This window comes from Pipistrellus hanaki (genome assembly GCF_964339955.1).
Source record: "Pipistrellus hanaki genome assembly, chromosome: 6".
In the NCBI taxonomy this organism is placed as follows: domain Eukaryota; kingdom Metazoa; phylum Chordata; class Mammalia; order Chiroptera; family Vespertilionidae; genus Pipistrellus; species Pipistrellus hanaki.
Genome location: NC_140508.1, coordinates 15217226 through 15237979, shown reverse-complemented (window position 1 = coordinate 15237979; position 20754 = coordinate 15217226). Strand labels below are relative to the sequence as shown.

Genomic DNA, 20754 nt, shown 5'->3' with positions numbered 1-20754 from the left:
GTGGCGCTGGGAGCAATGAGGCTCGGGCACCTCCTGCATTGCCCATGAGCTGCCCATACAGCTGGTGTCATCCAGGCCCTGAGCATTAGAAACTCCTAAATCCTCACCATAACCCATCAGAGGGAGCAGAAGCATTGGGGCTGCCTCACCCCTAAGGCCACCTGGTTTAACATTCGGAGCTGGATTTCAACAAACTCGGGCCAGTTGGCTCCAGAGCCTCAGTCCTAACTGGGGAGCTGGCAGGTAATCGGGCACCCTGCCGGGGCTAGAACCTGTGGGCCACCCTGTTCTGTCTCCTCCTTCGCCAGCTCTGAGCCGAAGCCAGGCCGTGACCCATCAGCCAGCAAACCCTGCTCCTCTCCCGCTTCCAGCTCAGACGTCACCAGAGGCAGCCTGCGCCTCACCACATCCATCCCCTGACACTGCCCTCAACAGCTGCTTCCCACACGCAGGTCTGCCCACTTCCGGGCAGGGGCTGTCCACTCAGCCAGCAGGCAGGCAGTCTGCAGGGGCCGCTCAAAACCTCAGAAAAGGGCAGACTTGGACCTGAGAAGTATGGTTTGCAGAAGGAAATCCAAGTGATTCTGCCTCTGGAAAACCCCTGCTAATTTTTTTAAGGCCATGTCTCTTCTGGGTGCTTTGAGGGTAGAAGATAGAGGTGGCTTGTTCACAGGTCTTATTCTCTTCCTCCTCCCCTTGTAAAAAAGAATCATCGCACCCTGGAAACTTGAATAAAGGAAGTGGTTGACAGTGCAGCCCATAGATGGGGAGATGAAGAGCTTCTGGTCAAATGATTTAGCAAGAAACTACCGCCCCTGCCAGTAACAAGGCAGGCAGCCCCTCTGGGCGGGGCAGTTTGCAGGGCCCCCCACCATGCGCCCCAGCACCGCCCCTGGGGCCCACAGCCGGCACTGCCTTCCCCGAAGCTATGCGGCTGGCCTGCGTGCTGCTTGCCTTGGGCAGCCTGGTCTTAAGCGCCACGGGGGACCTGACCCCAGGTAAGCGGAGGGTGCCCCTGGCTCCTGCCTCTCTAGGACACGATACCCAGGCTGCGGTAGAGGCCAGGTGCCATACCCTCCTCCTCCCATGCCCAGGTCCCAAAGCACAGACTTGGGTGGGCAGCCTCAGCAGAGGTGTGGCTACGAGGCCAGGGGTCCGGGAATGGGGTTTGAGTGCCACCTGGAGATGAGGGAAGACTTCTGTTCTCGGCTGCTCCCTGATCCGGGGAGGCTCCCCACGCGCCCCCATGGGGACAGAAGAATGAGGGTGGGCAGCCAGTTTCTGTCTGATGCCAGCCATGCCTGCCTGCTGGCTGCTGCCCTGTGACTCGGCTCTAAGGACCTGGTGATCAGACACTGTCACCCTTCCTGACCGGCCAGGGCTGGGGGGAGGGGAGGAAGAGAGGGGTAGCCTTGGCTCCTGGAAACTGAGGCACAGCTGGGGTTGGCGACTTGTCCCCAGTTCACATGACCAGTGACTCCCCCTGCCTACACACACACACACACACACACACACACACACACACACACACACAGATGGAGGTGCCTTCCCAGCACCAGAAGCACAGGCCCTGGGTGATGGTGACGGCCTGGAGGGCCCCTGACTCACCTCCTTGAACCTCTGAGGAAGCTGGTGCTGGAGGCCGGGATGACCTGCTGGGGTCACAGCCGCGGCGTGGGGGGCAGGGGCGATGCCCAGGCGGAGGCTGGTTCCTGCCCTCCACGTTCTTCAGGGGGGCTGGAGCTGGCCAAGGAGACCAGGTGGAGGGTGTTCAGGCAGGACGGTACACGGGGCCAGACCGTGGAGGGGTCACCCTGCTCCTGGTGGCACAGTCTCAGGGGCTATGGGAACAGGTTCCTCTGCCTTCCCCCACTCCTCTGCCTGTCCTGATGGGGTGCCACTGTCTTCCTGTGCCCCCCTAGTGCCATAGGAGGGGACTGGCCAGGGGGAGAAAGGGGGTGCTCAGACCAGAGGAGCACACTCCTCAAACCTCAGTGAGGGTGCCTGCCTTCTCAGCTGTCCTGGGTGCAGTTATTCAGGCTACATGGAAGCTCCTTCTGCTTGCCTCGGCTCTGTCCCCTAACAGAGCAGGGGCAGGTCCAGGACGCGTGGAGAATCCTTAGCCAACTCGTAGCACCCTTTCACCAGAGCTGGCCCCCTTAGTCTCAGAGTCATCTTGGCATTGCCCATAGCAGCTGCCAAAATATACTTCTTGGATAAGGAAAAGGAGAGCATGGTCTCTAGAACTAAGTGTGCCCTGCACTCCTCTGAGCCTCGGTTTCCTCACCTGTAGAATGGGCACCCAAGCTCGGCCCCTGAAGAGGTGTGAGAAGGGTTACAGAGCAGGCTTCTCCTGCTCCCCCTCCCCCGCCCCCCACTGACTTCAGCTCCCCCGCACAGGGCACGGGTCCCACACAGTGCAGAGGACAGCAGGCAGGCGGGCTGACTCCAGGTTGGGGTCCAGGGACCTGTTTGTTTTCTTCCCCGAAGGGGAGTCTTTTTGGGATCTTTTCCTTCATGATCGGCCCTTCCCTGTTTATTTCTCTTGCATTATCCTAGAACTGGTGTGACTTTTCAACTTTTTGTAAAATTAAAAAATGGAGCTTTTATTGTTTGTTCAGACCCCTGTGCTGACTCGAAACTGACATTTTAGGAAACACGTTAACTAAAAAGAAAGCCACTTCAATATTTTTCATAACTTCTTTGTAACTTTACCAAAATCCCTTAGAAACTAGCATTAAATATTCGTCTGAGGTTCAGCCTCACCTGATTTCATTTCATTGTTTTAATGCTGCTAAATTCAAGCAAAATTAAAGGTAATACATTTTATTTAAAAAGGTTAACGGTGATTACCTTGGAGCACATGTGTCAAACACAAGGCCCGCGGGCCAAATCCAGCCCGCCAGGCCTTGCAATGTGGCCCGCACCGCGCTGTCATCACTGCACTCCGCTGTCAGTTTATGACATTGTCAGTTTATGACTGTTCAATAAACCATTCGGCCCGCGATTTAGGCTGGATTTTAGATTTTGGCCCCTTCTCTGATTGAGTTCGACACCCCTACGAGACTGAGATATACTATTTTTGTTAAACTGCCTGTATTTTTCAAATTTCCTACCCAAAATAAGTAAGCTTACAATCAGAACCGGCAATGCCTGTCTGAATCCACGGTGGGGGGTGAGGGACCACGTAGTAACTGGAAATTGCCGTGTACACAGACTTCAGTGGTGAGCAGAAGCCAAGCTTTTGCCCCAAGCGGTTCTTGTTAAAACGGAGAGTCAGGAGCACAGCCCCCGGAGGAGTGTCCCCACCTTGTCGCATCAGTGGGCGTGGCCATAGGAGCCACGTGGGGAGCGGGGAAAGGAAGGTTCCAGGCCCCACGCAGCCTGAGCAGCCCAGCTCCTGGAGCTCTAGGGACAGAAGCAGTTGTCATGCTCCAGTCTTCAGCCGCTCCAGTGAGGGCTTCCGCTTCTGTGAGGAAGTCATTGGAGGGCCGGACGACGGCAAAGCAGAATCTCAGGGGCGCTGTGTGGAACGAGTAGGGGAGCTCTCGGCAGCAGAATCTCTAAGCCGGGAGCTTGTGGGGTTGGCGCTGCTGCTGCCCTCACATCCCCTCTCCACTTCCTGTTGCTTGGGCACCCCTGCCGCTGCTAACCCTGCCGCCCAGATGGCAGTCACCATCACGTGTGGCCACAGAGCCCCTGACACCAGCTGTGGCACCAAAAAGCTGAACTTGGCACCATTTAATTTAGCGAATGAAATAAAATTGCTGCCTTCATTGCCAGCCTGTGGGGCAGCTCTGCTTGGACCATGCCAATTTTTCAGGAATATCTGGGGAAAGTCTTAGTATAGAGAAGCAGTTCACAGACCTAAAAGCCCTCTTCCCACACTCCCTCCCCCCGATCTTTTTAGATTTTCCCCTGAAACTTTTAACTTTTTAATATACAAGTAGTACATGGCCATTGTAGTAAAAATGACAAATTCAACAGGAGCCACCAACCACAAAAGGCCATGTTCATGAAGACCATGTTGCAATTCATGCAATTCACGCATGCTCTGGGTTTTTTACATCCCTATGTTTTTCATAATAAAAGCCAGTGTTCATAACCTGGATGAGCACACACCCACCCCAGGCCAGCCTGGCCTCTGGGTGTTTCTCCCCACCCCCTCCTCCATTCAGAGTGAGCCCTCTGCCCCACGGCCCCCTCTCAGGCCGTCCATCCGGGTCCGTGTGAATGGCTCAGCCCCACCTGCTCCCTGCGGACAAATCCCTGCACAGCTCCTGCCTTTCCTCACTCGCTGCGCTAATGGTTCTCTTGCCTGTTTATTTGCGGAATATGAGCTCCAGCGAACATTAGCTTCTGCACCCGCTGCCCAGGCAGGATGAAGAGGGCTCAGCCCGTGGGGACGGAACAAAGGAGTGAAGTCAGGTTCTTCCTCGGGGAGGATCCTCGGGTCTGCCTGGGCCTGCTGCTGGGGGAGCTTGGAGGGAGGATATGGGGTGCTAAGGAGGGTGCTGGGGTCCCTGGTTCTGCTTGGCTGTCAGAGACTGGGATGTGGTGGTAGGGGAAGCCCCTCAGGTTGCTTTCCCCATCTTTTATCCAAACATGGGCCTCCTCGGGACAGGAAGTCCAGGCCTCCCTCCCGCCCGCCCTCCACCATGTGCCGGTTCCATAAAGGAGCCATGCGCGATGAAGTCACCCAGGCCTGGCCCTGTCCTCAGACGGAAAGAGGCGGCACAGAGAGGAGCACCAGGCTCTCTGGTGCTGCCTAGGGAACAGGGCCCCTAGGAGAGAGGCCTGGAAGCTGGGGAGATGCTGACATGAGCCCCCGAGGTGGAGGAAAGCAGCAGCAGCCTCCTTGTCAGTGAGAAGGCAGGACCAGCCTGGGGCACTTCCTTGTTGGTGACAAGCTGAGGAGTCGGGGGCCAAAAGTCGGCCTTGAAGGACAGCTGGAGTGACTTCTCCTGACACCCTGAGGCTACTTCCTGTCCCGAGGCTCAGCCACCTCCAGACACGTCAGGTTTTCTTTAACACGCATTGGAAATACCCCTGGGTTCTGAAGGAGGCTGTGTGGGCAGGGACAGGAACTGGATCCAAGCCATCACTGTAACACCCACCTCGCCTGATCCTCAGCTTTCAGTAAGAGCAGCCATAGGGATTCACAAGAATTGCACTGTGGGGTGAGGGCTGGACAGGCCAGGGAGGGTGGACAGGAGAGCAGAGGGTAGATGGTGAGGGGAGGAGGGATCGGTGAGGGAAAGGCAGGTGAGCGATGAGCTAGACGGGCTGGGGACCACACTGGGAGCAGAGAGAACTGAGCGCCAAGGTGTGAAGCATGACCCTGGACCAAGAGCCGCATTAACAACATGTTCTTATCTGGTTCTGTGTTTCTCTTTCAGATGTTTGTTCCCAGATCTTTCACTCCGGTGTGTACCCAGGATTTCCCAAAACAATCAAGACCAACGACCCAGGGGTCCTCAAAGCAGCCAGATACAGCGTTGAAAGGTTCAACAACTGCACAAATGACATCTTCTTGTTCAAGGAGTCCCATGTCCACAGAGCCCTGGTCCAGGTGAGGGTCTAGTGGCCAGCATCTCCAGGGCCAGGCTGCAGCTCCCTGGCCATCTAGAACGCAAAACAGGCCAGGAGGCTGGCGGTGGCAGCCACAGAGAGCCTGCAACCAGGCCGCCAGTGCCACCAGATTTGAACAAAATGTCCGTGACTGTCTCTTACAGAAACCAACTTCTTCTGGGTGGGGCCACTGGGAGTAGGCCAGAGGTGGGCTGGGGTGGAAGAGGACTAGATGTGGGCCTGCTGACGGCTTTGGGTGGGGAGAAACCAGAAGCTGGGCAACAGGAACCAAACTGGTGAAGATGCTGCCCCTTGGAGGGGCCTACTGCACCACCTGCCACAGTTGCCCCTGCCTAGGGCCCACCCCTGCCTCACCCCCTCACCAGAGCCACAGCCCCATAGGACCTTTCGATATTCTCTACCTTGGACTTATTTTACATAAGAGCACCCCCTTCCCTCACACAAACCCCTCCTCCACCAGCCTTGCCTCAATGTCACACCCTGTGAAGTCGTCACGGGATGGCTCGGTGATCTTTCACCTAGAGGGGACTCTACAGGGCAGAGCCAGGCCTTGGTCATCTGTGTCCTGAGAACACAGGGTTAGCTTGGGATAAGGGTGCGGAATAGTGATGAACCACAATGATGACAGGGTTACCCAGCAGTCTCTGCCTTTACTAAGACCAGCGATACTGTGCAGCCACTCAAAAGGAAGTTCCCGGATGTGGGAAGCCAGCTTTGGACAAAACCCACACATTCCTCTGGGTGTGGGTTCAGGAAGGAGGAAAGACTCTACCACTGTGTACATACTATTTTTTTTAATATATTTTATTGATTTCTTTTACAGAGAGGAAGAGAGAGAGACAGAGAGTTAGAAAGAGCGATGAGAGAGAGAGAGAGAGAGAGACAATGATCAGCTCCTCCTGCACACCCCCTACTGGGGATGTGCCCACAACCAAGACACATGCCCTTGACCGGAATCGAACCAGGGACCCTTCAGTCTGCAGGCCCACGCTCTATCCACTGAGCCAAACCGGTTTCAGCATGTGTACATATTATTAATGGTTGGTTACCTTTGGGTCACAGAATTATAGGTGATTTTTACAACCATGTTCATTGTTTTGGGCAATTGCAAACTTTTTAAGAGTAGTGTATTTTTAAAAGAATTTTAAAATTGATTTTCAGAGAGAGAGGAAGGGCGAGGGAGAAAGAGAGAAACATCAATGCAAGAGCAAAGCATCAATCAGCTGCCTCCTGTACACACCCTCCCAGGAATCGAGCCCACAACCCCAGGCATGTGCTCTGACCAGGAATGGAACTGGCAACCTTTCGGTGCTTGGGATGACACCCAACCAACTGCGCCACGCTGGCCAGGGTGAGCAGTGCATTTTTATGCTTAAAAAGTATTTTCCAGAAGGCAGTCTGATGTGGGAAGGGTTTTTAATAAGATTTCCATGAAAACAGCCCGAGTGTCATCACTCCAAGGACACAGCTCCAGGATCACTGCAGTGCAAGATGCCCAGAGCCGAGTGCCCAAGAGCCCCTGGGGGACGGGGTGCATTATCCCTCCCTCTGTGACCTTGGGGACTGAGTTTCACTTGGTAGGTGGTGGTGGGGCAAGAACAGGTTGTTGCCACATGCAAGTGAAGAAATGCTGTAACTGAAAATAAAATGCCCACTCTGCTGCCCGGAATGGTGAGGAGCCAGCAGACGCACTGCTTTTCCTCACCCCATGCAGAGGCCACCCAGGGCAGGTGATTGTGGGTGACCGGGGCCTGGGAGAGAGGCCAGGGCACGACTTCACCACTGCCCTGAGGCCAGGGCGCCCCACGGCAACCCGCCTCTGCCCCCTCCTGATGGCTGATGGAGAGACCTGGGCAGGAATATGTCCTAAGACAGGACACAGAGCCCCGTTTCACCCCTGGAACCAAGAGCTAAGTCCCAAGCAGGAATGAGAAGAGTGAATGAAGGAGAGAACCGGGAAGGCCTGGGGTCCAGTCACAGGCTTTCTTCCCGTAGTGGCTCCTGTATGTCCGCATTCCCTCTCCACCACTCACTCCCTCTCCAGCGGGCAGGGGCCAGTCCCAGACCCTCACACCCGTCTTAAAGCCATCTCCTGCTGAGTCCAACCCAGTAACCCAGGTCCTGCCCTCTGCTCTCTTTAGATAGTGAAAGGCCTGAAGTACATGCTGGACATGGAAATTGGCAGAACTACCTGCAAGAAAACCAAGCACCCCAGTCTGGACAACTGTGACTTCCAGACCAACAACACCTTGAAGATGGTAAGCAAAGGGACCTCACTCCTCAGACCCCTCGCCACTTTCCTAGCCCCACCTCTCTCCGGGGCCCTGGGAAACACTCCTTCACCCTCTCTCTACCCCCACAGTCCCAGATTTCACTCTTGAGTCCAGGTCTTCAGCATCCAACAGGATCCTGCAGACACGGCAGACACAGAGGGGAGACCCCCTCCTCAGAGGCGTATCCACATTCGGGGGCAGGTTAGAGCAAAAAAAGACCTTTTGAATAATTCAGAAATGTGTATATACAAGCAGAGGGAAATCAAATGCGTCAACATTTAAGAATTTGTAACTATAGGCAAAAGCATATATATTTTTTAATATATTTTATTGATTTTTTACAAAGAGGAAGAGAGGGATAGAGTGTTAGAAACATCAATGAGAGAGAATCATCGATCAGCTGCCTCTTGCACACCCCCTACGGGGGATGTGCCCACAACCAAGGTACATGCCCTTGACCAGAATCGAACCTGGGACCTTTCAGTCCGCAGGCCTACGCTCTATCCACTGAGCCATACCGGTTTCGTCAAAAGCATATATTCTTGAATTATTCTTTCAATGTCTGTAGATTTGACTTTTTTTTTCACAAGGACCCTCAGGGCAAGGAGAGAACTCTTCAGTAAGGAAAACTCACATGCGTGCACACACATGTGCGCGCGCACACACAGGTGCATGCACACACAGGCAGCAGCACTAGACACTGCAGAGCTGAGTGGCAGCCTCGGTGAGGCAGGTGGCCCCTGCGGCAGGCAGCACGGTTCTCAGGGTGCCCTTCTTTGTTTCAGACTCTCAGTTGCTACTCTGAAGTCTGGGTCATCCCCTGGCTCCACAGGTCCGAGGTGCCCATTCTCCACTGTCAATGACTGCCTCTCAGCAATCCTTCGGCTGCTGTCACTTTCGAAGTAGTGTCTCCCGGCAAGCAGAATGGAAGTGCCCACGGTTCATTACAGAGTAACTGGGATGGAAGAGTGACCACCCCACAGTTAAAATAAACACTTGGAATTCTCTTCTGAGCTGACGCTACTGACGCTGTGTACCTGGATTCAGAGTGTGAACACGCAGGACTGAATCCTCCAATGGAAATGTGCTGGGTTCTCAACTCCTGAAGGAGCCCCTCCCACCAGGCCCTGGGTCCCCGATGCCAACCCGGGATCTAGCCTTCCGTCTGAATGCTTGCAGCACTGGACGAAGGGATTCAGCTGCAATTGAGCATCTTGGCCTTTCATGGATGAAGTTATAAATAAACATGAATAAGAACTGACCATCTCAAACCAATGGCTGCTGCATTACCTGCTCCAGGGGTCTCAGGAAGTGAGGTGGGCGGTGAGGGACCCCCTCACGGGGGGCCTGACCAGTCCAGGTGACTTCCGCAAAGCGCTCGGGCTTTCCAGCCTTTAGTCCACGAACACAACATCCTGGAGACCAGAGAGCAGAAACAGGCCAGCCTGTGTCCATCCCATGAACTGGCAGGGGAAGGGCACCCCACAGAGGGCACCCACCTGCCAGCTGTGCTTCCTTCTGACGGGGGATGCCCACTCAATCCTCCCAGCTGCCTTCGAGACAGCAAACGCACAGCTGTGTCTAGACAAGTGGGTATGATAGGATGCTGAGGTAACATCCCACACATCCCCACCCGGGAGGAGCATCCCACACAGATTCACCTAAGAGAGGGTGCACCCTCACCCCTACTGACCCATCCAGGAGAGAGAGCACATACACACACAGACTCCCACAAGAGAGGGAGCACCCCACACACAGACACTGCCACCCCCCCAGAGAGGGAGTATACCCACATATAGACCCACCCAGGAGAGAGAGCACCCCCACACATAGAATCATCCAGGAGAGGGGGCACCCACACATACAGATCCTCCCAGTAGAGAGAGCACCCCCACACACAAACCCATCCAAGAGAGGGAGATCCCCACACACATACAGATCCCCCCAGGAGAGGGAGCACCTCACACACACAGACCCACCCAGTAGAGGGAGCACTCCCACATACAGACTCACCCAGGAGAGGGAGCACCTATATACACAGACCCACCCAGGAGAGGGAGCACCTATACACACAGACTCACCCAGGAGAGGGAGCACCTCACACACACAGACTCCCCTAGGAGAGAGAAGACAAGGTAAGGGTGGACATGCTGCACTGGGGGCACAGGAGGAGACCACCCAGGGTCCCTGTAAGGCAGGCCTCGCGCTTGCCCTGGAAGAGTGTGAGACTGGACCACAGAGCAGAAGCCCAGGAGATGCCGAAGGCTGCGAGCCCCGAGGCCTCACTCAGAGATGTCCCCAGACACCCCCTGCCAGAAAGCCTGGTGCAGATGCAGGCCCCCCTCTGGAGTTCTTCCTCCCGAGGCCTCCTTCAAACTATGGGCTGGTACAAAGTATGTTGTTGCCTTTAAACATATACATGGACCTGATCATTCGCAGGAAAAAGGAAATCCGCATTGGATATGTATGGCAATTTAGCACACGTCATAAACTTGATCAATGTGAATAACCAAAATGGATGAACCACAGCTTCCTTCAGTGATGACAGAAAACTATAATTCCAAATCCTCAATGTTTTTGCTGCCTTGATTCACCTCCTTCTGGTCATTTAATTCAGGGGCGGGAGTAGCAACTATGACACAAGACATATAATTTATCCTCTGATTCCAAAGGGCCCTGAAGGCAGTCCTTTCATAAAGATAAGCGAGTTCACTCTGTGCTGTTGACCCCCTACACGAACAAGAAGGCAGGACCACTAACCCCAGGAGTGTAAGCAGGCGGCTTCAGGACACGGCTCATGGGGGCCTGTGTGACTTAGGCAAGATGATGCAGCAAATGAGGAGGATCCCGGATTCTGAGCTCTCAGTCAGTTCTCACTTACACGTAAGTACAGACCAGAGCTCATCAAGGCCAGGCCTGTCCTAAAATTACTCAGACCTCCAGACACCCCACGCCACTGGACTTACAGGCAGGTCAGAAATGAGAATTCATACAAAGGAAGTTGTTGGGGAGGGCTGCCTCGCAGCCTCACAGCACCCCTACTAGGAGCTGCATTCCCCACCCCACCACCGCCCCTGCCCAGCCAGAAGGCTATGGGCTAACCTTCCTCCTGGCAGGGAAGAGAAAGCCTCAAACCCCATCTCAGAACTCTGAACCCTAACGTATACCCACAATTTTCACACCACCACTTGGGTCCAGGAATTTACTGCCTCCTATAAGTTGACAAAGTCTTAAAACTATGGCAAACCAGCCAAGACAGAAGCCAGTGGACTATGTACCCCAGCCTCAGGCTTCTGCAAACCCTCCCTCCCTGAGGTCCTCAGGCCCGAATTCTAAGTAGAAGGGGCTCTGTTTTATAATGCACCACCGTTCTATCACCCCCAATCCCAATCTGTTTTATGCAGTGTCTCTCACAGAGGTAACTGCTTGTCTTCAAATAATACTTAAGCCTTCCAGGGTGACACCAGAAGGAGAGGGACTGGGTGGCGAGCCAGGGTGAAGCTGCCTTGTAATTTGGAAATCAGCAGCTGGCGTACCTTTGTAGACATTTTGCCCCAGCTTCCTGGAGAGCAGGCACTGCTTGCACTGACCGTGTGGGCTCCACCCAATGTTCCCATCCTCCTAACTCTGGCCGCAGTGAGAGACTGTTCTCTCAGGAGTCAGCACACCAAAGCCCCACCAGGGATGGAGCCGGGCGAGCCCTAGGTTCAAACAGAGGAAACCAAGCCCCACATAGAGACAGTGTACCTGACCGCAGGTGGCAGATGTCAACCAGTGATGACCTCAAGTCCTGAACTGCAAACCCAACTCTATCTGTTTTTAAAAACTCATCAGTTTTACTATGCCTCAGATGATGTTATCATGGAGAACATGCCAAGTTAAGTGCCCAATATTCTAAGACATGAGAACTATGACCAAAAAGAAGAACTTTCTCAAAACCATCAAAATTCTGGCAGTCCTGCCTAAGTGACTTAGCTTTCCCTGGCCACAGCCCTCCACCCTCCTCCCCAGGCACCCCTGCTGCAGACATTCACGCAGCCTGGGCCCTCCTGAGGTTGCAGGTAAGCTCAGACTGTGATCGAAGTCTCACCATTGCCCATGGTGACCACCTCTCAAAGTTTAAACCACAATAATGCCCAGCCCAGCCGGGCAGCTGGGCAGCCCAGGGAACTCTGATGTGTAGTCAAGATCTGACCCCCGGGTTGGGTGGTGGCCACCGCAGAGCCAGGCCCTCACGCCACCCAGCCTCTCCCAGCTTCCCTAGCAGATTCCAGGCACAGAACAGATCCTGGCGCAGCTGTGCGCAGGCTGAGACTCTGGGCAAGTCATTTATGCACCAGCCTCAGCTCCTACCTGTAAAATGAGGTTGTATCTCCTTGCATCGTTAAAAGGTCTGAGTACATGAAAACACTTTCTAAACACATTCCGCAAGTGTATAGTCATAATAAAAATATCAAAATGGGCCTTCTGTCCTATAAAAAACAGTAATGAATCGTAATGGAGTTTTTATGATAGATAATAAAGAGGCACACAGTGAATGAACAACTTGATTTAATTTTAAAACCATGTTAGTAATTCACATTAGAGCAAATCCAAATTTTGTTTACAATAAAAGCTATCACACATTCAAACCTATTAAGGTTATATTTTGCACATCACCGTGTCAAACTACCAAATAAAATACAGGAAATGACACTTTGAGACAAAAAATCAACATCTAAATCAAATCGAGACTCCTTTGATGAAAACTGTGAAAAGCAATTTACCAGCTTCTTTGTAACAGTAAAAATTAAGCACTAAAAGCAAAGCCCTTTCTTCTCAATCAAGAAGTCTACTTACACCCGCCTGGTGTGGCTCAGTGGTTAAGTGCCAACCCATGAACCAAGACTTCCCAGTTTGATTCCCAGTGGGAGGTATGCTGGAGACAGCTGATCAATGTGTCTCTCTTTGATGTTCCTCTCTCTATCCCTCCCCCTTCTTCTCTCTCTAAATTTAAAAAAATTTTTTAAAGAAGTCTACTTATTTAGGCCCCAAACATTTAAATTTATTTTTTGTGGCAGAATGATTGGGTTTTACCCTATTATTCTTATATACTTGCTATATGGGGTACAATATCTATTTAAAATGTTTAATAATTACTACTCAATTTTCTTTCCTATAAAGTTACATAAATAGTAAGTCATTCATCTGAGATGATATGGGTTGCACCAGCTAGTCTGAAGCCAGTTTTTGGCTTGGTTCTACAGTTGCTGCACAGGCCAGCCGGAGGAGGGTGACATGAGATGAGTCCACCGCTAGGCTCCAGACTTCCTTCCCCCAAAATCAGGCTGGACTAAAGTCATGGCGTGGGGGTGGCTGCACTGGAAAAGGAAGGGGAGGGGTTGGAGGCCAGCCAGCGTGACAAGACACAAAGGTTCAGATTTTACCACAGCTCTCAATCCCCTTTGAATCGTATCATTACGTATTTAAAATACTGTCTAGTCAAATTCTTAAAAACTATCCCAGAAGCCCAAACTGTCCTTCAGGACATTTCTCCAGAAACAGATTTGTAAGTTGGAAATAGGGAGCAGTGTACTATCAACTTACCCAAGAATGAATGGAGGCTGGAGGCCATGGCCTGAGGCCGATGCTGCCCCCGAGAGGCCCTGAGCAACCCAGACAGAGGAACTGCCTGACCCTAAACAAGATCCCAGCCAAAATACTCCTCACATCACACGGGATGGAGTCAGATTCCAGTCACTGATAATTATATTTAAAGTAGAGAAGAAACTCCTAGGTGACACCATCACAAACGGCTAATCAGAATAAAAGTTTTATTTAATTATCGTCACTACAGAGGTCTCCTTGACAAAATATGATCAGTGTGTAGACATACAGCAACTTGTGGGCTTTTGACACTGAAGCAAATATGACATTAACATCTGTACTATTCACACCTGTGGGTCTAGAGGTGAGGAACAAAGATGTAAATAGGTCTGCCCTAAACTCTCCCGCTGCTGGGCCATTCATTTGTGTGGTAGATGGTTTAGAGGCTGACCCGGGTAGTCCTCGTGGAGCTTTTGAAAACAACATGTTTCTCCTATGCACTTGCTTAGGTCCCTGCCTTTATATGATGGGAGTTTTTTAAAACCCTGTTATGAGCCAGAGGCTAGGGGTGGAAGCAATGGGAGGAAAAGGCCAGTGGGGGGAGGGGGGGTGGGGAGCAGCGCAAGGGCGGGCCCCCCACAGCTCTGAGAAGCCGTGCTGAGGTCAGTGCTCGCACAGGCACTTTTTGCACTGAGCACTCCTTGCCCTTCCTTTGCTCCTCCCCATGAGCAGGCATTACCCTGTTTTATAAAGAAGATACTGAGGCTGGCAGGACAGAGCCAGTAGCTAAAACAAGTGCCTGGACAACTCATCTACTGCTCTAGCCATCAAAACCCTGAGGTCTGCTAAAAGTGCATGATGCCCCCAAGTCCTAGAGAATCGCCGTACTTAGAATTTTTTTAGAGAAAATGGCTCTACGTGAACTTATCTTCCAATGGCATATGCTATGCTTCCCTCTAAGTGCAAAGTCAAACCCAGGTGAGTCTGTCCTACATACATCCCCAGGGTCGCACCACACTTCCAAGGAGCAGTGCTACAGGTGAAAAGGGCTGTGTCCGTGGTGCCTCCTGGACCAGGCGGTGCCACGTGCCAACTCCTGGCACAGCCACGATCAGGGCTGCCCTCGGGTGGCTAAAGAGACTGAAGGCTGAGTCTGCAGATGAAGGGGGACCGGAAGGAGCCCAGGTAGAGGTGCCCATCATGCTCGTGCGCTTCGCTGATGTAGGTGGCCACCTGGCCATCAGGATCGTGAAGGCTCCTCTTGAAGGCGCCACTGCTGCTGAGTTCCAGGGCGAGGCTATACCGCGGCACAAACTTCATCACCGTCTCCTGACTGAACAGCTGGAAGGGAAGCACAGTGTGGAACTGACCTACTGACTAAAAGAATGTGAGCAGAACCAACCTTTTCAAAACAAGACAACAGGCCTCCAATGGGATCGCTGACAGTAAGCCCACGTCACCAAACCAAGACCTAATTTATGTACACTGTAGGCTCCCTCAGAAATGGAATCTTAAGCCAGTCAGTCAGGAATCAGTCCCCCAAGGAGCACCAGTTAGGTCACCTGCCTGACCGCCCCTGCGCCCCCTCAGGAAAGTGACCTTGCAGCCACCAACATGATTTTTACTTGTGTGACATCCTTATTCCTGTTCCCTTCTGCCTAGGAAAGTCTCATTTTGTACGGCTTCTTGGAGCTGCTTTTCATCTGTTAGAATGCATGCTACCCAGAATCACTGAAAAAAGCCAATCAGCTCTTTAAAATTTATTCAGTTCAGTCGAGAAGCAGCCTGCGGGGCAAGTGAAGCAGGTGTGTGCAGAGGGTGGGGAACCCCGGAGGCCTAGTCCGGAGAGTCAGTCTGAACAGGGGGAGGCAGAGTCCGCTGAGGGGAGGGAAGGGACAGTGATGCGGAGTAGGGTGTCAGAGCTTAAGCAGGACGAGAAGGGCGTTTACCTGGGGAGCTTGTGCGGTAGCAGAGCCCCTCGGGAGAAAGGCTGGCCCCATAACATGGCCACGAGGAGGGAGAAGGCCCAAGGTGGTGCTAGAGCCCTAGCAGAGACCATGTGACAGGGGACAATGGCTACAAATTGGTGACATTTGGGGAATGTGATCAAATGGGTATGAAAGATAGGGGGATCCAGGTTTTTTGCTAATGGAAAAAGGAAGTACAAATGAGAAAGGGAGAAAACTAGAATAGATCCTGAGGTATTAAGCTAGAAGTAAGAAATACCAGCATTACTTATGGTTTTCGATTTAAATAAACAGATGATAAGTAAATGTAGGAGTAAATGTGTATACATTGTATATATGTGTGTAAACATGTATGACTACACATGCAAAATACATTTCCTGCTCTGTCCATGAGGGGGCCTGGGAGCAGTTATGTGCGCACTTAGCCCCAGATCTCTAGAAGGAACCAGCTCCTTGAGGAAGTGGCTGATTCCAGAGCTGGGGTGGGGAAAGGGTGAGATGAGCCTGAATGTATGGAGCCAGGGGGTGAGGAACCACCCCAAGAATGACAGGTGCATGTCCAAAGGCAAGGAGCCACTCTGAAGGGCTCTCAGTGGCCACAGCTGGACAATCTAAGTATCAAAGTAAATAATGATAGCCAGGCCGGTGGTACTCAATGGTTGAGTGCCAACACATGAACCAGGATGGTTCGATTCCTGGTCAGGACACATGCTGGGGTTGCGAGCTCGATCCTCAGTAGAGGGCATGCAGGAGGCAGCTGATCAATGATTCTCTCTCATCACTGACATTTCTCTCTGTCTCTCTCTCCCTCTCCCTTCCTCTCTCTGAAAAAACAAATAAATAATGATAGTAACAGATTATATAACCCACTGAGTAAAATAGGTAACCATGAGATAATACTGCTATTTACCTAGTTATAAAGTGCCACCCCACAATAAATAAATTAAATCATATAAATTAATTAACTAATTAAAATTTTAAAAAGTGAAGGCCTCCCCACAAAATACGCGTTAATTACAAAGGGGAAAGGGTGGCTTCACCGGTGACAAACACGCACCACCAGCACGGGACATGGTGGCGGCACCCCTGCTGCAGGACACACTGAAAACCCAGCTGCACTCTGTGGTCTCTCTGCCAGAGGCATACCCTGGCAACCCAAATGGAGAGGCGCCTGAAATATAACTGACGGGTAACCTTCCAACAGGTCAAAACTGAGGAGCTGCCCAGACCGCAGGAGGCTAAGGAGGTGTGTTGGCTGGAGGCCATGTCCGATCCTGGGCTGATAACTAACGGACATCCCTGGGGCAACCAGAGCAATCTGACTGGCTGCGTGGTTGGACAGTGGCAGGTGTACCTGTAACTTTCCTGTCTGGGCAGGTGGTCTTGAGGGAGAGAGTCCTTATTGTAGGAAATACACTAAGTATCTGAAGGGCATCAGGCAACAACTTACTTGCAAACAGTTCTTGAAAAAAGTTCTTTGTACCTTTCTTGCTACTTTTCTATGTCTAATATTGTATCAAAAATAAAAAATAAAAAATCCCCAATGACTTTGATCCCACTTTTAATAAAATCTAGCCTCCTACAAGGCCAGGATTCTCACCTACTTCTCCCACCTGCTGTCCTTCTGTTCTGTTTCAGGTCACACACAGACGCTGAGCTCTGCTGCCCCAGGGACCCCAACCATGTTCTCCATCACCAGGAACACATCCCACTGCTCCAGATCTATCTCACACTATGGTCCTAGCTCTCTAATCACTCATTTATTCCACAGAAACTTCTGAGTGCCCACGGTGTGCCAGACACTGTTCTCGGTGCTGAGAATAAAGGAGTAAACTAAACAGGAAAAGTACCTGCTCTGGTGAAGCACACATTCCATCAATGGAGCGACAGCCACGCACCATCGTGGGGCTACATCCTGGCTGAAGAAAAGCTAAGGGGGCCAGAAACTGAGCACCTACTACACTCAGCTAAGGGCATTGTGTGCATATTCGCATTCTATGTTTTTAGCACATAATGAAATGCTATTCTTCTTCTCACTTGACAGAGGAAGAAACTGAAGCAGAAAGACCACATCTGGTCAGCTGGTATGATCTTCAAAACTCCTCTTCTTGCCACCCTACCCTCTGCCTCCTCCTAGATTCCAATGGAAACAGATGTTGGTTCTGAAGCCAACCATTCATAGAGGAGGATGTGTTATTTCTGAACAAATCGGGATTTGCTACAATGACCACTAAGCTCAGAACAACACTGAAGGCCATGGAACAGCCTGACCGAGCAGGTGTATGCAGCCCCTCACTGGGGCCCAAACACAGGGCTTGGCACCACGTGGCCTCAGTAACTGCTGCCTGCCACCTTTCAGGACTTTAGGTTACAAATATTTTAGCATCTATGCAAATATTCAATATCAATTTCAAATACTATTCAGCCTGTAAAAAGAAGCTTTTCAGAAAATAAGATTTCTCTATGAAGGAAGTGCCTGTATCAGCAAGTCCCCATTGTAAAATGTATTTTACAGTCGGGGCATTTCGTGGAAGCCACTGGAAGAAAGGGCAGGATGACAAACATTTAAAGGCTGTGTTGAATGGTCTGCTGGCTGTTGGCAAGGGTGAATGATTTGTTTTAAATGGGGAAGAATCTGGTGTGCTAATATGTAAAAGGGCAAAATCCTACGGAGAGGAGTGACCGGCAGGAGGTTCCAAGAAGGGAGGAGGGAGCAGGGCAGCATGGGTCCGAGGTGAGTGAGTTACAGGTATGGCCACGGGAAGAGGCCCCTGGGAACCCTTAGAGGAGAAGCAGTGCCAGCTGCTGACGGGGAGGGGGAGGCCGGGATCCAGGTTTGGAGGAGAAGGAAGCCTTAAGAAGACATCTCAGAGCAGGAAGAGGGAGGGTGACAGGCAGGATAGAGACACCAAAAGGTCATGATGGTGAGGGTGATGATAAAAACGCCTAGACCAGAAAATCAGAAAGAAAAAAAAAGAAGAAAAAAAAGGGTCCAAATGGTTAAGCTTCATGTCATGCTGCAGAATAAAAGGTGTTTTAAAGAAATCTCTGAAAGTACTAAATATTACAATCAGAACTAGAATTTTAGAGCTATAAGTCAAACTAGATCATAATGAGATGCATCTTCTAATTATAGTTTTGGATCTTAGAATTACAGTTTTCAGTTACCTTAAAAATCATTCTTTTAATATAAGGCCTCTCGGATAAGAAATCCAACATTGAGAACCCAGGGTTGGCGCGAATGGTCGACATGCCGACCCAGTAGCCCCCGGAGCTGCTGGGCCGGATGTTGTCTGGGAATCCAGGCAGGTTCTCCACGAACAAGTCGACCCCTCCCTTCGTCAGGCCAGACACGTAGACTCTGAAAAATTCACCCAAGCAGATATGAGCAGCAGTCCCCAATTTAAGAAAAAATTTTAGCCAAACACAAAATTAGTCTTGGTTCCAATAAGTTTATGGAACCAACTATAATATGTCCATTATAAATAAAAGTGTAGCTGCTGAAAGAGGGACTCGAGCACTGGGCCCACTAGATGCAGTTAGGCGAAAGCTGGTGGGCCAAGACCCACTGACAGGGAAGGCACGTGGGATGTGCATCAGCACTAAACTAGCTCTCCCAGACTGCGACACTCAAGTAGGCTGAGACATGGGGAAAAGAAAACACGCTCTTGAGTGTGACGTTTGTCATTATTACACAAAGGAGAGGTGCCCTGGCGATTCTCAAATTTTCTCAATGGACACCTCCACACCCACCCGGGCTCAAAACTCTCTGGTGAGCACGGACCGCTCAGCAGATGCCACACGCACCTCCTTATCCTGGCCATGGTCGTCTCTGCCACCAGGACGAAGTCTTCTTCGGGAGAAAGCTGCACTCCGTTAGGGAACCGAAGATGGTCCAGTAACACCTTTACTTCTTTGGTCTCAGTATCGTACTCCAGCAGGCTGTGGGTGCCAACAGCAAAGGGTCACACCGGAGTCCACACGCCCCTGCTGGGCTGGAGCCCGGCTCACCTCTGGGCAGGGACCTGCGGAAAGGGGCTCAGCCTCACACTGGAGTGACAAGGCCCTGGTGGTCCCCTGCTCAGACCTGGTCCCAGGCTGGCCCCTAGGAGCCCTTCCCCACCCACAGCGCCCCAGGCATCTTGTTCAGACATCCCCCAGTCATTCTCCTATCTGAAATGCTGAAACATTGTGCTCAGAAACACTTCAAAGATTTCTAGAAGCAATCCACTCTGCTAAAGCTACCCTGCTTGACTGCTGATCTCACTGAGCAGATGTGAAATACACACTCACCGCCCATCATCCGTTCCCTCCATAATCAGAAGCAGAAAATCTCGTCTTTGCCATTTGCTGCTGGAATCCGTAAAATAAATCTTCTTCCCATCCTGAGTTATTGTAAGGTCGTTCACAAAGGACATTTTCCGCCCCTCGATAGGTATGTCAGAGGACAGCAGCAATTTCACTTCACCTGAAGTAGCAAAGAAGAAAAGGAGAAAAGGAAAGAAATGAAGGAAGGAAGGAAAGAAGAGAGTGACTTGCTTACATTCTAAGAACTCATATCACAATAATTTTGAAATATTAATTAGCCTAATTTAAAAGAAAAACTAAAATGAACTTCCCCATGCCATATGTCAAAAGATGTATTCCTTCTTACAATACAGTGTTTATCTTTCTTTCATCGGTTAGCTGATGAATATTTTTAGACTACATTAAAGCAAAACCCTTCCTCTGAAGATGAGGAACTTTCTTTTATGGAGACCAACTGACTTAAAAGTTTAAGTAAAATGCAACATTCGATTTGTTTGTTTGAAAAAAATACAAAATGTTCTACTTGTCTGCTTTTAAATAAAAAAATAAGAGTAGTCCGGTCGGTGAGGCTCGATGGATTGAATGTCATCCTATGCACCAAGAGGTCACCGGTTCAATTCCCGGTCAGGGCACATGCCCAGGTTGCGGGCTTGATCCCCAGTAGGGGTGTGCAGGAGGCAGCTGATCAATATTTCTTTCTCACCAATGTTTCTCTCTTTCTTTCCCTCTCCCCACTTCTCTCTCTAAATCAATAAAATAAAATTAAAAAAACTATTTTTTTAAAAAGAAAGTAATAGGTTTTTAAAATAGTATAACATTTAATAAGTGTTAAACTCTTTCCATGTATATCATTTAAATCCTCACAACAATCCCACAAGGCAGGCTTTTACATTATCCCTATCATGGATGAGGAAGTGTGCACAGAGAGAATTATATAGTCGCACAGCCAGCCAATGGCATGGCAGACCCATGCTGTTGGTCTGCAGGGCCTGAACCCAGGGCCCCACACACCACCCACGATAACGAAT

At 51.0% G+C, this 20754-nt stretch overlaps 2 protein-coding genes across 3 annotated transcripts in view; one reads left to right on the top strand and one right to left on the bottom strand.

Annotated features, from left to right (window-relative positions):
- Window positions 1-740: 740 nt before the first annotated feature.
- CST7 (cystatin F) lies at window positions 741-10380 on the top strand. 2 transcript variants are annotated; one of them, XM_084887132.1, is made up of 4 exons: window positions 741-998; window positions 5400-5572; window positions 7734-7850; window positions 8651-10378. In XM_084887132.1, the coding sequence occupies exons 1-4, from the start codon at window positions 929-931 to the stop codon at window positions 8726-8728; spliced, it is 438 nt and encodes a 145-aa protein (XP_084743258.1). In that variant the 5' UTR covers window positions 741-928; the 3' UTR covers window positions 8729-10378. The 2 variants fall into 2 exon arrangements, with proteins under 2 accessions (XP_084743258.1, XP_084743257.1); XM_084887131.1 differs by having other exon boundaries at window positions 762-998; window positions 8698-10380.
- Window positions 10381-13661: 3281 nt separating this feature from the next.
- The window catches only part of APMAP (adipocyte plasma membrane associated protein), a 38766-nt gene continuing 31673 nt past the window's right edge, over window positions 13662-20754 (bottom strand). Inside the window, exons 6-9 of the mRNA XM_084887109.1 lie at window positions 19712-19886; window positions 19226-19360; window positions 18587-18779; window positions 13662-14792 (exon numbers count right to left, since the gene is read on the bottom strand). Coding sequence (XP_084743235.1) covers window positions 14583-14792; window positions 18587-18779; window positions 19226-19360; window positions 19712-19886 — 713 coding nt within the window. The 3' untranslated portion in view covers window positions 13662-14582. The remainder of the gene's footprint in view (window positions 14793-18586; window positions 18780-19225; window positions 19361-19711; window positions 19887-20754) is intronic.

Excerpts from the sequence above, each read along its gene's own strand:
- CST7 (XM_084887131.1), top strand. The coding sequence starts at position 929 with ATGCGGCTGGCCTGCGTGCTGCTTGCCTTGGGCAGCCTGGTCTTAAGC. Across the intron at positions 5,573-7,733 it reads TCCACAGAGCCCTGGTCCAG|ATAGTGAAAGGCCTGAAGTA; the intron begins GTGAGGGTCTAG and ends TGCTCTCTTTAG. Across the intron at positions 7,851-8,697 it reads CCAACAACACCTTGAAGATG|GTCCGAGGTGCCCATTCTCC; the intron begins GTAAGCAAAGGG and ends CTGGCTCCACAG.